At 42.0% G+C, this 17,674-nt stretch overlaps 1 protein-coding gene across 1 annotated transcript in view; it reads left to right on the top strand.

Moving 5' to 3' along the window:
* Positions 1 to 370: 370 nt before the first annotated feature.
* Positions 371 to 17,674, top strand: part of snx15 (sorting nexin 15) — a 21,283-nt gene continuing 3,979 nt past the window's right edge. The window contains 7 exon segments of the mRNA XM_080450651.1: positions 371 to 537; positions 3,121 to 3,277; positions 8,728 to 8,843; positions 10,309 to 10,371; positions 10,373 to 10,622; positions 14,208 to 14,390; positions 16,822 to 17,019. Coding sequence (XP_080306777.1) covers positions 436 to 537; positions 3,121 to 3,277; positions 8,728 to 8,843; positions 10,309 to 10,371; positions 10,373 to 10,622; positions 14,208 to 14,390; positions 16,822 to 17,019 — 1,069 coding nt within the window. The 5' untranslated portion in view covers positions 371 to 435.

The following is a 17,674-nucleotide window of genomic DNA, read 5'->3' as shown; positions in this document are numbered from 1 at the left end:
AGGTCAATTTAACCAACTGTAAATCATTTGTATAGAACTCTATTGCGTTTTGGCTTTGTTGAAAGAGGAAATTATTTATTGTAATTGATTTGTGAACTTCTATTTATCAACTGTTGTTTTCATTCTAGTGAAAAAGATCATCGTCCCTGGGTGGACTCGAACCACCAACCTTTCGGTTAACAGCCGAACGCGCTAACCGGTTGCGCCACAGAGACTGTGCTGCTCCACACAGAAGCCAGCTGGGTTTATAAAGTACATGATCCACCTCCAGTACGACGCTGTAGGCAGCGTGCGTCGTGCGTCATCGCGTCGTTGCGTAAATGCGTCACTGACCCGGTAGTGAGCGTACTAGTAGAGAGTGGATGAGTGAGAAGGAACTAAACTAGTAGTTTGTGATCATTTAGTTGTGTTTTTTTCATTCATAAATTAGTAACAATGTCTCGTAACAAAGTGAAGGAGGAATACTACCGCTCATTCAACGTGACGGAGCCACGCCCACACGAGAAGGGACACACAGAGTACAGAGTCACTGCAAGGGTCTGTTTATTATTATTTATTATTATTATTATTATTATTATTTATTCATCTGTGTTTATTTATAATATCTACAGTTCAGATGATCTGCTGGTGTTTTTTATTATTATGACTAGTGGTGGAATAAGTATTACATATTTTTTTACTTAGGTAAAAGTATCAATGCTATCATGAATAAATACTCTGTTGCAACAAGTAAAATGTCCAGTATTCAAAATGTACTTGAGTAAAAAAAAAAGGTGAGAGTATACCACAAGTATAAAAGTATGAAATATGCAAAAATGTCCCATTTATAATGTATGAACATCCTTTGAAAAATAGCCACAGTATATACTAGGGCTGAAGGGTTTCATCTATGTTCTGTTTAGACTGATAGGATGATTGTTTAACTGGTATCATTTATAGTTTATTTGAGACTTTACATTGTTCTCTCTGCACTCTATTTTCACGTGACTATTTACCTGGTTTATTTTATTTTTTATTTTTTCGATACATTTAATTGTTCCTTATTTTTACATTTCTTTTTTAAGGTAAGCAGAGATAAGTAAATAATAAATCACCAAATGGGCATAAGTTGCCATACAGTATACAGGGAACAGCAAGACAAAACAAATTAAATGATAATAATAAGGATAATAATAATAATAATAATGATAATTCACCTATATACATACATAAATAACACATATAGACTAACAAATAATTAAATTAAATAGAAACAAAAACAGTCAGACAAACATAAACTAACAAATAGCAAAATAAGTGAGATATTAAACAAGCATACTGTACATGTATATACAAATAAATACAACATATAACAAGTAAAGTACTCAATAGCAATATGATATAAATATCTACAAGAACAAGAAGTACAGACAAATACAGACAAGAACAGACACGTACAAGACAAGTACAGGGGTTGACGCCAACAGTTGCTCGACTGCCCGTGGCAAGTAGATAAAACATTCGGGCAAGTGGAGTTTGCTTTCAGGTTGCCCGATGGGCAAGTGTGTTTGAATGGGGGAAGCAAACCGTCTTCATTAACCCTTAAAACCTGAAGCCCATTCTACAAATATCTTCTAAATCCCAACAGTATTCTGAAAAAAACGTATGTTTAAGAATTATATGAATGTGACCGCGGACCCCCATCTCAAAATATTTTGTTCCAGGGACCCCCCCAGAAGCAAAGATTTGAGTTAAAAATGTTCGCTTTAAAAGAATATATATATTCAAAGATTTGCACACATTTTCACAATTTTTCAAAAATAGCAGATCTACAAGCTCATAGCGCGGCACTCGGTGCCGTGCTATGAGCTTGTAGATCTGCTATTTTTGGAATAGCTAAAGTGTAAAATAATGCTTTTTAGCTCAAATGTAAAAATGACACAGATGCGTCCCAGGTCTTAATGGGTTAAATATTATTGGTTATCCATGAAAGAACAAATAACGCTACAGTTTAGCAAGTAGCAGTTGCGCTCATTCAGACTTTCAGAGTGACTGTCGCCACTCGGCAGTTATCCATTGGTTTTAACATACATTTTATTAACTGTTCGGGCAAGTGGGCATGACCTTTGGGCAAGTAGAACTTGACCTGTACTTGCCCAACGGGCAAGTGCCTCTGAGACCTTAGTGTCAACCCCTGGGACAAATACAAGGATCTATACAGGACAATACAGGACAATATACAAGGAGCTATACATATACAGGAGCTATAGGCACGGGCAATGGGAGAGAAGGATGATGGGTCATTCACAACCCAGTAAAAAAAAACAATTAATTAAAGGTAGTGTAAGTGATTAACTTTGGTTAAAATAAGTGTTAAATAGCTCTATATTGTGATAGTAATCATTGCTATAGAGTGTTTGTTCAGTAAAAGGAGTCTCCCATGTCTTATTACAGTTATATACTTAACATTTTCAGGATTCGAATTCAAAAGCATAGCAGAAAGTAGCAGATCTACAAGTTTGAGTCGTGTAGATCTGCTACTTTTGTTGCTTTTGTGTGACGCTGTAGTATGATCATGTAGGCGCGTTAATTTACGGAAAAAAACACAAACAGTTAAAGTTGGGGATCCCACCACAGGACAGAACCAAAGCAAGTATTTTGCATAATGGTCATAATCGTCAAAATAAAAAGATTGCGCAAATAGCGGATCTACAAGCTTATCAATGAGGATGGAATATGGGAAATGGGACTGATCCGTGTTGATCACATGACTATAGAGATACTGTGTACCGATTTGCATGACGTTTGGATAAAATCTGTAGGAGTAAAATAAAAAATTTGGTTTTGCACAAATCGGCCTCCAGGTGGCGCTATAACAGGCCCATCTGAAGAATTTGAGGCAGAGGTTCTGAATTGGCATCCAGGGAGTGTGTGTGCACAGTTTCGCAGCGAGCGGGCCAACGGTGCCGGAGATTAGCTGCTAACACACGGACATGACACACACACACACACACACACACACACACGGACGGACGGACGGACGGACGGACGGACGGAGGGTAAAACATACTCTCTCGCCCATGCCTTTCGGCCTGGCGGAGGCAATAATAATGAATGTTGTGTGTCTGTGTTGTGGTGTAGTTTGTGTCAAAGCGCCGCCCGGAGGACGTGAAGGAGGTTGCGGTCTGGAGGAGGTTCTCGGAGCTGAAGAAGCTTCATGGAGAGTTGAGCTACACCCACAGGAACCTGTTCAGGAGACAAGAGGAGTTCCCCCCCTTCCCACGGGCACAGGTCTTTGGTACGACCCACGCACACGCACACACGCACGTCGCACACACACGCGTAATTGCACATTGGTGTTGCGCACTGAAAATAGCTGATCTACAAGCTGACCTTGAGCTCGTAGATCAGGGGTGATTCAACTTTGATGATGCAGAGGGCCACTATATTTACACACTCACTCCAGAGGGACACGTTGCATATACTGTCGGGCAGACACCCCTTATCTCCGTATTTTAACTTTTTTCGTAAACTAATGCCGTGCTTCGCCATTCTATGTCACACAAAAGTAGCAAAAATAGCAGATCTACAAGCTCAAAACGCGTCGCAGCGCGACGCGTTTTTAGCTTGTAGATCTGCTATTTCTTAATTGGAATCCAGATTTGTTTTCTTTTTGGCTATTTTTGAATTGGAATTCTGAAAAGTAACATTTGTATTTAATTTCAAATGCATTTATTTAGTTATACTTAAGTTAACTTTATGAACTTAAATATAAACACATTGGACATAAAAAAGACAATAGAATTGTAATACTAGTCATTGAGCTACTAATTTAGACTGAAGTAATTAAAGCGGGTCATGTTTGGAATCATAACAGCTGAAATCAATAATATATCACTATTCTGATGTTAACCTGCGGGGCGCATTAAGGTGGGGGCCTCATGTGGCCCCCGGGCCGCCAGGTGCCCATGTATGTCGTAGATCAACAGTATTCGGTGAGCGACAACCACCGCAAAACTAAGTATGAATCTTGCAAGGGTCGTCCATGTCCAGAAGAAAGAGTTTTTTTGAGCGGAGGAGTGTTTTTTATTAGGGGTGTAAAGATACATTTAAAGGGATATTTCACTTTCAAAAAAACGTTTGGTCATTTTATCATCTACTCAGGCCTTTGTGAGCCCCCCAGACAGTTTTTAAGTTGCTCGATTCAGTATTTATATATTTGATATTAATGTTATCAGACACGCCCCCTTCCTATACAAACCCATTGTAACTTCAAACTCCATTTTAACCATGTTAGATTCGTCGAAAACACCCGTCCTTGTTTCTGGTGACTCACCCTGCACTCCTAATGCGTGAGGGGGCCGTGTTCTTCCGATAATTTTTTTCATTTATTTTATTTTATTTTTTTGTTGTATTTTATTTTTAAATTTTTCAAAAATATATATTTAAAATAGATGAAAAAAGTAATTGAAAAAACACGGCCCCCTCCAGAGATGCTCATAGGCCTGCGTCCTGCGTCGCTGACGCACAATATCGAGAAAGGACGCATTCATGACACCCTCGTGGCGTCCATGGGACGCACTAGAGTTGTCACCAAGAACAGAGAAAAATATAAAAATAATTTGCGGTAAAATATTTTTTTACCGCGAATATTTTACAAATCCACAGTATCGGCCCGATATCAGGAATTATGACGTCATCCCGATAAAACCGATAAAATTAATTATAGCTCCGATAATATATAATATTTGTTTTGTCAGCTGTGATCTGCATGAACTCTCTCGGTTAGACACCGTTGTGTGGAGAAGTACAACTCTCTCGGTTAGACACCGTTGTATGGAGAAGTATATGCAATCCCCGGCCAGTCGCCCCAAAACACAGTCGCCCCGGGACTAATCCGGCGACCTCGGAACGGCCGCCTCCGCGGGAAAAATGGGGGCGACTATGTTTTGGGGCGAGGCTTCCAGTTACCAACACGAGCTGTAAAAACGAAAATGAAACCCAACTCTAGTTTCTGCAAATCCCCGATGCGCATTGCAAGCTTGACAACGCTGGGATGCTTGTCCCCGCGGTCTCACCAGGTCATGCACTTAGTTCGTGTTGCTGTCAAATCTAGATATTACAACTTGTGTCAGGTATGTTTCTATCACCACCAGTCAGTCAATCAATGCAATTTGAAATGTGAGTTCGCTACCCACGAGCATTAGTGAGTTAGTTAGGAAGGAGGGGAGGAAGGGGGCGAGGACGGCCCGGGAGGGTGATTATGTCGCAGCGCCATTATTTATTATTTTATTATCTTAAAAAACGTTGTGTCTGTAAAAAAAAAAAGAAAAAAGAAAAGTTGGATGGGTGTGTTTTGCCAAACTGCTACTCTGCTTCAACTTCACTTCATCTCCTAGCGAGCCTGTTATCTTAGTCCTGAAAAATAATATCCATTAAGAACGAATTCTTCGTTGTAAAGTAGTTTGGTCAGTGAGAGGTGCACGGGAGCAGAAAGACAGTCTTGTCTCATCATCTCTGTTCATTGACAGCGCGGCGTCACGTTACTATAGTAACCCGACACCAGCACTGCACGTGTTGCAGCCTCGTTGTACGAGGTGTCGTGCACCGAAAATGGCAGATCGACAAGCTCACAATGCGTCGCGGACGCAAGGCATTGTGAGCTTGTAGATCTGCTATATCGACACACGACCCGCTGTATAAATCTAGCTTGTATGTACAACTGGCTGCAGTCATAAATCTGCATTATGATTCAAACAGACTGTAACATCCAAATCCAGTGGCGTGACGGAGGGGCAGCAAGTGCTGCGGTGCGGGGGGGGCCAACAGCAGGCGGGGTCCCGCCTGCGCTGATAAAAATATTTTTACAGCAAAAAAAAAGACAAAAGTTGATTTATATTGGTCAAATAGACCCGAATTAGACCCGAATTAAACCCCAAATGAGGTTCCTGGCTTGAAAGGTATAGTTACAAATAGGAGTTCCCACCCTAAGGAAAAAAAAAACTATTATGGATATAAATAAGTAATCACAGTGATTCTCTGGCAAATACATGGACATTGCATTAGATCACATCATGGACAAACCCGCAACCTTGACATGAACACAGAGATTACACACATTTATCCATAAACCAAGTAATTAAAGCCCTCTTTCTCTTTTTTCCTCTTAAAATTGCTAAATACAACGCACAAGTACTTAGTATCGATACAATAGATCATTTGCATTGCAAAACGATTCGATACAATACAAAGTCAAACGAGACGATACCTTGCCGTTCGCATATCGAAATAGTACACCTCTACTTTGCATATCCTGTCCAGAGCGATCACATGCAGCGTTTATTGATGCCCCGCAAAGTAGGCTTGGGCGATATTGATTTTTTAAAACCGGTATTTTGATTTAAATTTTACCGCGATTTTCGGTATTACCGACCAATTAAAAAAAGTTTTAATAGCGCCAGTGATAGACTGAATTTCCCCATGATCTGAATGCTATATTTCTTATCCACCGCTAGATGGCAGCAGCGGGCATTGTCCGCATGCATGCGATGCGATATAAACATTTTTATAAACATTTTTAAAATAACGAAACAAGCCAAGGACAAAATGTATGATAACAACATTTATTAGTCTACACTGTTTTTAACAAACAGTGTGCATAAATCCTGAGTGCAAAATACTGTGTGGGTATTAAACTAAAGTAGAACCCATACTGCCGTCCAACATACAGTAGGCCTAACTAACCTTATTGTAAACATTAAACAATGAATTAAATGACCTTAGGCTTAGAGTGCAAATACAGTAACTTATACTGTAGCCTTACTAACACCCGGAACCGAAGACCCGAGCCCCGAACCGAGAACCGAGCCGGTTCGGGGCCAAAATATTGACATGTCCCTCGGGCACGGGTCGGACTCGGATCAGTTCCAATTGCCACGGTTCTCGGTCGGAGCCATTTGAAATGGATGGACCTGCCGACGACCAGCTTTGTATTATTATTATTATTATATTAATCTCTTTAACCTTCGGTTTTAAAATGAGACCAATGCGTTGTAAATTACGCTCCCAAATCATATCGCCTGTTCTCTCAACAGCCGATTGAAACGCAGCCAATCTCACGCGCACCGCACTGCAGTCGCCCCAAAACACAGTCGCCCCCTAACCTCAGTAAACTATGCCTAAACCTAACCTTAATCCTAAACGTAACCTCATTAAAACGGTGCCAAATCTAACCTTATTCCTAAACTTGACCTCAGTAAAACTATGCCTAAACCTAAACTTATTTCTAACCTTAGCCTCAGTAAAAAAAAATACAAGAAAATGGGGGCGAGAGTGTTTTGGGGCGAGTCTTCCGGGCGGCTACACTGCGACCTGCGTAGTAACGCCATGGAGTTTTTTTGGCTGGTGAAATGCAAACAAAAGCCACCAGGAAGATGCAATTTGGAACGTCGTCTGTGTGGAGCATGTTTATGGACATAATCTGCGGGGACAGACAGACGGTATAAAGTCGGGGAAATGTTGTCTGTCTGAAACACAGAACAGAATGCACGTGACGCAGCTCGTCTGTGATTACTCTGTTGGTGCGGGGGGGAGCAGGAGTTGACTGAAACACATGGCTAAGCTGAATACCACGGTGATTTTAAATGAGCTCCGGGTCCAGTACGGGTCTAGAGACCCGGTCAGACCGGGTCTAATACATTTAAATTATCCTCGGTTCGTTTCGGAACGGGTCCAGTTTCCCTCGGTCCCGTTTCGGCCCGGGTCCACATAGCACGGGTGGGTCCAGTAATTAGGATATTTTCTCGGTTCCGTCCGGTCCAATTATCCACGGGTCAGTTTCGGTTCGGAATAATGTAAGTAGAAAAAAGTAATTTAGACGTTTATAGGTAAAAAAATAAAAAAAAATAAAAATCAAACTTTTTTTTTTTTTTTTTTTAAATAAAATAGTATAATGACGGTATGCGGTATTTTTTATAATACCGGTATTGTCTTTTGATATCGAGATATACGATATTACCGGTATATTGCCCAAGCCTACCGCAAAGGTTCAACCGTTGAATGTCCTCCTGTCATCTGTGCTATTAACACACATATCTGAGCTGTAAACACACGTAAACATGTAGTTCTGTTGCCATGGTTGTAATAACCAGTGGTGGAAAGTAACTAAGTACTTAAGTACTGTACTTAAGTACACTTTTGAGGTATTTGTACTTTACTTGAGTATTACACATTTCCAATACTTTTACTTCTACTCCACTACATCTCAGAGGCAAATATTGTACTTTTACTCCACTACAATTATTTGAAAACTTTAGTTACTAGTTACTTTGCAGATATAAATTATGATATTATGAAACATAATTTAACCACTTTAGACCTATTTTATACCTAGGCTATTTGAAAATAGCAGATCTACAAGCTTACAACGCGTCGCATCGCGACGCGTTGTGAGCTTGTAGATCTGCTATTTTCAAACATTTTTGTACTTTTACTTTTGGTACTTTAAGTACATTTTGATACCAATACTTTTGTACTTTTACTCAAGTACATTTTTTATTCCGGAATTTTACTTGTAACAGAGTATTTCTATATTGCAGTATTGGTACTTTTACTTAAGTAAAGAATTTGAGTACTTTTTACACGACTGCTATGATCTCAATTCACAATGTATTCTGTCTGTCTGTCTGTCTGTCTGTGTGTGTCTCTCTCTCTCTCTCTCTCTCTCTCCCTCTCTCCATCATGTATCAGGTAGGTTTGAGGAGACAGTGATAGAGGAGAGGAGGAAGGCAGCAGAGACCATGTTGACGTTCAGCACCAACATCCCTGCTCTGTACAACAGCCCACAACTCAAAGACTTCTTCAGAGTGAGACACACGCACACACACGCACACACACACCCACCCACCCACCCACCCACCACACACACACACACACACACACACACACACACACACACACACACACACACACACACACACACACACACACACACACACACACACACACACACACACACACACACACACACACACACACACACACACACCCTTTTGTAGCCCTACAAAATAAAGTTGAGCTGGCTTAAAGGAGAATTCCTTGAAAAGGAAAGAAGCAAGCACTCATGAGACAAGTTTTCGAAGTACAAATGTACAGGGTGCACGGTTCAGGCGGATAAAGTTCACAAAAAGGAATACCAGCACTCACTTAAGTTCATTTAGGCTCTTATTTTAGGTCATAGTTCCCCAGCAGCAGCGTCAACCGGACGTTAAGGCCCACAGGCCTTCCTCAGCGTATAATGACAACACACTGTTTTTGTGTACTTATAAAGGGACCTTGGTGCCACGCACAGAGCGGTCCGGGTAACAACAAAATAAGAACGTCACTTTTTTAACAAGAGGGTCACCATAAAACAGAAAAAACATATAAAGACAAATACATAGAAATAATTTAAAAAATCACACCCTGTGTGAAGTGGGCGGTGTCTTGCTAGCTAATCACAATACTGAATGGAGTCAACCAATCATGTACAAAAAATAAATACATTTATTGAAACACTCTTTATGATGGACGAAACCATAACTTAAAAAAACAAACTTATGTTTTTTTAAAAGTTATGGTTTCTTATATAGGGCTATGCACATGTGTCATGTGACACTGGCCAATCACAGTCCTGAATAGACTGTGATTGGCCAATCACGGTGCAGGGTTAGGCGGGGTACTTTTTGGCCAATCACAGCGCAGGATAATTGTACAAATTTCCAAACCTCACTTATAGGGGCGGTTTCACCGCCCAAAAACACGATCATCAGTCTCAATTTGGGGGTTGAGCCCTGCGAAGTGTGGATTTTAAGGGCGATGACGTCACAGTGGCGCGCCGAGTGCTGTCCCATCTCGTAGACCCCTTCAAATCTACCCTTTGAATGTGCCCTATTTTACCCCGTTTCTAAGCATACACCCGATGGACGCTTCGAGCACTTCGGTGGATAGCCGAGTCCCACAATGCAACGCGAACTGAGCCAGAGCCGCTGAGCCAGCCTGAGAAGCCGCCATTTAAAAAGCCCATTGCTTCGGAATTTATTGTTTTTAAAACAATTTAGTCAGTTTGCTGCCATCTTCCTAATCCTCTCTGTCTGTCTCTCTGTCTCTCTCTCTCACTCTCTCTCTCGCTCTCTCTCTCCCTCCCTCTCTCTCCCTCTCTCTCTCTCTCTCTCTCTCTCTCTCTCTCTCTCTCTCTCTCTCTCTCTCTCCCTCTCCCTCTCCCTCTCCCTCTCCCTCTCCCTCTCCCTCTCTCTCTCTCTCTCTCTCTCTCTCTCTCTCTCTCTCTCTCAGGGTGGGGAGGTGACCAGGCCCCTGGACCCCTCCTCTCTGCCCCCCTCCTCCTCGTCCCCCCTGCCCCCCCCCTCTCATCCCGTTGCCGCGGCGCCGGGCCTCAGACTGTGAGCCGGTGGAGGAGCAGGAGGGCACCGAGGCCCCCGCCCCGCCCCAGGACCTGGGCTCCGGTCTGGGGGGGCCGGAGCTGGGCGAGCCTGAGGTGGCGGCCGAGGCCTACCACGAGATGGGGGGCACGCCCACCCAGGAGGAAGAGGAGGAGGGGGAGGAAGAGGAGGAGGATGAGCTGAGCCACGCCTCGCTGAACGATGAAGGTGAATATTAAAGGTTCTGTGACATTCATTTTCACTTTTTTTATTTTTTATGTTTTTTTTGGGGGGTTTATGACCTCAATTACACCCAAAAAATCTGGACTTTGAACATTCAGTGGATTTTCTGTGGTCTGGGGTTTTCTGAATAATTAGGCTGAAAAGTAATCTGAGCTTGGCCCTTGGGCAGTGAGGTCACAGCCGATTAATCCCGCCCACTCTCCTCCTCGCCCCTCCCCTCCCCTATCCTTTCCTTTGGGGGGGGCGGAGCAGAGGCGATGATTGACAGGCAAAATCCCTCAACAGCGACACCCGCAGGCAAAGATTTCTTTTTTCATTGCAGTTGAAAAGGCTTTAGAAATGTGAGGGAAAAACACCTGCCATGGATCAATGGAGTGGAATTTTTTGTTAAAACTTTTTATACACGTTTGAAGGACCAGGACAAAGACTGTTAATGTGTGATAAAACTGAACGTCATGAAACCTTTAAACCGTTAACACATTGAATGCCAAAAACGGTCCGGACCGTTTTTGAGGGTCCAAACGAGAAGTGCCGAAAACGGTCCGGACCGTTTTTGACCCAATTCTATTTTTATACATGTGGGCCACGTGGGGCGCTAAAACGAAACTTTGACATCACCCAAGCAGTTTCTGAGAAGAAGAGGCTGGATGTGGCTCCATGTCAAAAATCCTTCCGGTCGGCGTTTTCAATGTTATCTCCTTGATTAAAAGCTTAATATCTCCATTTCTTTTTAATGTGGTGGAAACGAGCCGTTTCCGATCGGCGATCACGCTGCAATGGAGGGTCGCGTTGGAAATATTATTGTTCCAGGCGTTAGTCGGGACCCTCCGCCGTCTCGCACGCACGCTTTGTTTACATGCATTTCCGCGTCGGGGCTTCTCACAGCACGAAATGTATAACGCAAGTGGATGGAAGAAATGCTGGCACTCAACGTATAATATTTTAATAAACCTCTGGCACCCAATGTGTTAAAACCAGGAAAGTGGAGACTCATTACGTCCAAAACTCAAATTCGTATAAGCATCAAAAGTAGTGCAAAAGCAGTGGTTCTCAAACTTTTTCATGTCAAGGACCCCCAAAATGATATGTATTTGGCCGTGGACCCCCATGTCAAAACATGTTGTTCCAGGGACCCCCCAGAAGCAAAGATTTGAGTTACAAATGTTCGCTTTAAAAAATATATATATTCAAAGATTTGCACACATTTTCAAGATAAAAAAAAAAATAGCAGATCTACAAGCTCATAGCGCGGCACTCGGTGCCGCGCTATGAGCTTGTAGATCTGCTATTCTTTGAATAGCCAAAAGTATAAAAGGTCATAATTATTCTGATGCTATATTTACACATTTTTTCTGGGTACCCCCTGGAACACCCTCAAGTACCCCTGGGGGTCCCCCGGACCCCACTTTGAGAACCAATGCCATAGAGGTATAATATAACTAGAGGGCAGATTGCCCCGCCCCCCAGCTATTCATTTCAATTAAATTGCTCAGTGGCGTTTTGAAGAACCCGGAAGTCTGCCGGAAGTAGAATTATTGAGACGTTTTTGGGGACACACACCATAGAGTTATGAGCATGAGACACACCATAGAGTTATGAGCATGCGCACTAGTGTCCTTTTTGCGTCCTACGGCAGCCCGTGTGTCAAGGATTGAACACGAGATATTTATTAAATACACTCGAGATGCATATTTATATGTAAATTCATATGTATTTATGTATTTATGTATAATATGTTTACATATTTATATTTATATATATATATATATAAATATCTCTCAGTATGTTTTGCTCGTGCATGTATTTCTCCCCGCCTGCAGTTCCAGCTTTGGCCACTGGGGGTGGCGGCTTCAATGTTTCTCAGCAACTCTGGGGGCTTGTGGTACCCTCACAAAAAACATGTAGTAATCCTGGTCACTATACTGCCTCCCCCTGGCCAGCCGGGGTGCCTGATGGAGGGGAAAGGAACTGGTTGGAATAACGTGTTCCTTCCACGCGCTACGTCCAACCACGGAAACTCTCCCCTGTCAGGTTGGCTCTCATGCATTGAAGGAGGCATGAGCTCGGCCCTGGCCTCCCTAGGTTGGCAGAGGGAGTGTAGTGCCCAGGATTACATAGAGCAGGGGTCTTCAACGTTTTCAGGCCAAGGACCCCTTGGCTGAGAGCGAGATAAAGCAGGGACCCACATTATATATTGTATAAAATATATATTTTTCCATAGATTTCATAGGCAGCCTCATAGACTTGTTTCACAGCACTATCATGTTGGATTCATGTTAATGTGTATTTCCAGACATTTAACCATGCACTTAAACAATACTTAGTATACCTGACCTTTCACTCTGTACTTAGCCTGCTCTTTTTCCCCCCTAAACTAAACCACTTTGCCGAAAATAGCAGATCTACAAGCGCACAACGCCTCGCAGCGCGAGGCGTTGTGCGCTTGTAGATCTGCTATTTTTGGCTAAAAGTCTCCTCAGAATAGGGATGCTTGGTTGAAGTGGTTAATGTAAAAATCACACAAAGATTTGGCGGACCCCCTGTAGTAACTCTGAGGACCCCCTAGGGGTCCCGGACCCCCTGTTGAAGACCTCTGACATAGAGATTGGCACTGGGTGTAAAAAAATGGGGTTACAAAATCGTGGGATAAAAATGTAGTAGCCTAATGTTCTTTCGCGTTTCGAAAGAAAGATCTCGTTACTGTACGTCAGCTAAAGCTGAATTCCGACACCCCAAACTTTCACACTCGGTCACTCTCCTCGCGTCCTCCACTCGAGGAGGAGAGGATTAAATGTGAGGACAGAGTGGTCGACCCGTTGGCCTCACAGGATTGGAACACATTCCAGCGTAATTTCAAAGCGACGGAAAATTCCGCGATCACTTATGACGTGTCACACAGCTGGATCACTGGAACCAGAGGCGTGGATGAAAATATACATGTATAGAATAATATGCAGGTATAGAATAGTACATAATATAAGAATAGACAATTCATCAATGTGGATTGCCACATCGTTATCTTAGTTAACAATGTTGTGCAAAGCCATTTATTCCTTACATTTTATGAATGGAAAACTTACAAACTTACATTTATGAATGGAATCCTGACCGCGTCCCTCTTTTTGCTCCTACACCCGTCTGTCCGTCCGTTCGTCCGTCCGTCTGACTCTGAATTACATATTCAGACATTCAAATACGATACATTATTGTAAACATAGCCTTTGTCACAGTCATTTATAGCGGTCCGTGCATTCAGGCATCAGGCACGGAGAGAAATGAACTATGCTTAGCTTTTGAGACAGATGAAGTGTGTACAATATATTCCAATGTATATAATTGTATTAATGCTTTATATCATAGAATGCAATAAAGCCAGTGGCTGTTGCGGTCCTTTCACATGTAGTTACTTTATCAGCTGAAGCTCAATAATTATTTTATTTATTATTTATTATTTATTATTTATTATTTATTATTTATTATTTATTATTTATTATATTATCAATAGTAAGAGATTTTGGGTATTGAAATTTGTCCAGCTAAACGATGATTTTGTTTTCCACATACGACCAGGCCCCCCCTCTGACCCGCCCTGTACCAGAGCCCACCAATCGCAGGAGTCCCAGGAGGAATTTGATTCGCTGTTCGACTCCATGGGGGAGGGGCGCGTCCCATCGCCGCCTCCCCCGCCGCAGGAAGGCCCGCCTCCGCTGTCCGACAACGACCTGGCCATCTTCGACCCCTGCTGCAAACAAGGTGACAACACACACACAACCCCCCCAAAAAAAAATATTTGTCATGGGGGGGGGGGGGGGGCAGTGGTGTAAAGTAACTAAGTACATTTACTTAAGTACTGTACTTAAGTACAATTTTGAGGTATTTGTACTTTACTTGAGTATTTCCAATTTCCAATACTTTTACTTCTACTCCACTACATCTCAGAGGCAAATATTGTACTTTTACTCCACTACAATTATTTGAAAACTTTAGGTACTAGTTACTTTTCAGATATAAATTATGATATAATGAAACATACATTAACCACTTTAAACCTATTTTATACCTAGGCTATTTGAAAATAGCAGATCTACAAGCTCACAACGCGTCGCATCGCGACGCGTTGTGAGCTTGTAGATCGGCTATTTTCAAATATTTAGTACTTTTACTTTTGGTACTTTAAGTACATTTTGATGCCAATACTTTTGTACTTTTACTCAAGTAACATTTTTATTTTGGATTTTTACTTGTAACAGAGTATTTTTATATTGCAGTATTGGTACTTTTACTTAAGTAAAGAATTTGAGTACTTTTTCCACCACTGGGGGGGGGTTCTGTCTAGTGCTGATTTTGACAGCAATTTATTTTATTTTATTTAGTTTCAGTCATAGTCTTTTAGGAAAAGTATTTTTGCACACCTACAAACAGACAGGTGCGTCGGGGTATAGATGCTGAATATGGAAGAAAAAGGGAGAGGGAGTCCCTCACACTGTCTTCACTTATAGAGAGGTTTTTATTTAGGACGCAATGTTTGGGCCGCTTGGACCTTCATGGCGTGCCTGATGAAGGTCCAAGCGGCCGAAACGTTGCATCCTAAATAAAAACCTCTTTATAAGTGAAGACAGTGTGCGAGTCATAGTCTTTTGAATAAAATTCATATTTTAGTCATCTGAAATGCTTTTAGTCTAGTTTTAGTAAAAACTACAGTTGATTTAGTCGACTATAATGTGTGTTGGCGGTGCCTTGATGGCGTCGTAATGGCTGATTTTACACTTGGTTGCATTCTGAAAACAGCCGATCTACAAGCTCGCAACGCGTCGCAGCACGCTGCGTTGTGAGCTTGTAGATCTACTATTTTCACAATACAGCATAGAAACTAAACTAAACCAGTCAAACTAATTCCGCTTTAAAAACTGAACTGAATTTGAAAAATTTAAAGTTAAAAACTGAATGGAAATTTAAAAAATGCAAAAACTGCAATTACCTTGCTGCCATCTTCCCAAACACCAATCCTCCACCCCATTCGGATGCTAGCAATGCATTGAATAGGACATTATCACGTTTTATCTGACCATTGAATGGGCCAAGTAGGCGACATACTGACCTACCCGCCATTTATCAGACCATTCATTGGGTGTAATCAGGACATACTGACCTACCCACGGAGATGACTTATATTAAGTTAAAGGGCAATACCGACGGAGATGACTTATATTAAGTTAAAGGGCAAGACCACTTTGGTAGAGGTTTGGGTTGTGTAGTTACCTTGCCATGATGTAACTCCAAAGGTGGGCAAGAAATAAAAAATAATTGCTCCATTGATTAGAAATTGATAATTCAAAATATGCTCCTCATTGACTTACATTGTACGGTGAAACAGCTCTCAAAGTCACTCTTTTAGCACATAAACTAACACAAACAAAGCTGATTCAGAGAATATAGAACATCACCAAACCCAGTACTGTTTGTTTTTTTAATAAAAATGTCGACTTCCTGTTGATTTTACTATTTGAAGATCCGGATCCGCGGATCCAGTCTGGGTTTTCTTCTAAATAAAAATAGCAAAATCAACAGGAAGCTAACATTTTTATTAAAACAAAAAATAGTACTGGGTTTGGTGAGGTTCTATATTGTCTGAATACATTTTGTTTGCGTTCGTTTACGTGCTGAAAGAGTGACTTTGAGAGCTGTTTCAGTGTACAATGTAAGTCAATGAGGAGCATATTTTGAATGATCAATTTCTAATCAATGGAGCAATTATTTTTGATTTCTTGTCCACCTTTGGAGTTACATCATGGCAAGGTAACTACACAACCCAAACCTCTAACAAAGTGGTCTTGCCCTTTAAGTTTCGGTTCCGGTTTTGGACCATGCCGGAGGCGCGCAGTCTGAAGCGAACGGCATTGTGAGCTTGTAGATCTGCTATTTTCAAAGCACATCACCCGAGCGCAACCAAACATAAAATGACTGGTCTTCCAGTTCTACTGGATCTCTTCTCCGCTAGTCCCTCCCTCCGCTAGTCTAGTTTTTATTTGTTGACCAAATTGACAATATATTTAGTCATAGTTTTAGTCATCATAGTTTATATTTAGTTTTCGTCAAAAGTCGACGAACATTTTTCGTCATAGTTTTAGTCGACGAAATCAACACTGTTTCTGTCTCTCGTCCGCTCTCTCTCTCTCGTCATCAGATCAGGCGACTTCCTCCAGCGACCACTCAGAGCTGTTCTCGCTGCCGTTGACCAATCAGGACTCGGGGGAGGCGGGCTACCTGACGGAGGCGGCCAATGAGCTCACGGCGGCCATGGAGAGAGAGAAGGAGGGAGAGTTCAGCTCGGCCATACTGGGGTACAGGACCGCTGTGGATATACTCATTACTGGAGTAAAAGGTACATGTACTCTGATTACATTACATTATGATACTAGGATACAGGACGGCAGTGGATATACTCATTACTGGACAAAAAAAAAGGAAAAAAAAATCGTTTTTGAATCGAGGATTGTGTGTTTTTGAAAAAAAAAAAAAAATTAATCGAATCGTGACCCCAATAATCGCAATCGAATTGAATCGTGGGATACCCAAAGATTCACAGCCCTAGTTAACACACAACAGACTCCTCTGTTACTGTGTTATGATGGTGTAACAACTGGTTAATGATTCACTTTACGACCAGCTTACTGACTATCAGTTTAACCCCCCCCCCCCCCACACACACACACACACACACACACACACACACACACACACACACATACACACGTTAACAGCTGTTCTGGAAAGGGTAACATTACTCTCTCTCTGACAGTCTGACTCACAGCGTGTTGTAACTGGTGTCAGAGGTAGCGTGGCCGAGCGGTCTAAGGCGCTGGATTAAGGCTCCAGTCTCTCCGGAGGCGCGGGTTCGAATCCCGCCGCTGCCAATGAGATTTTTCACCTCTGAGAGAATAGTGTCCTTTTAATGAAGAAAGAACTAGGTGTGGATTAGATAACCGATTAATTGTGGTAAAACAACTAGATAAGAGAAATTATGGACTGCAGTGGGC

This window comes from Gymnoscopelus braueri (assembly GCF_963280865.1).
Source record: "Gymnoscopelus braueri genome assembly, chromosome: 15".
Taxonomy (NCBI): Eukaryota; Metazoa; Chordata; class Actinopteri; order Myctophiformes; family Myctophidae; genus Gymnoscopelus; species Gymnoscopelus braueri.
This window is presented reverse-complemented; position numbering and strand designations above follow the sequence as displayed.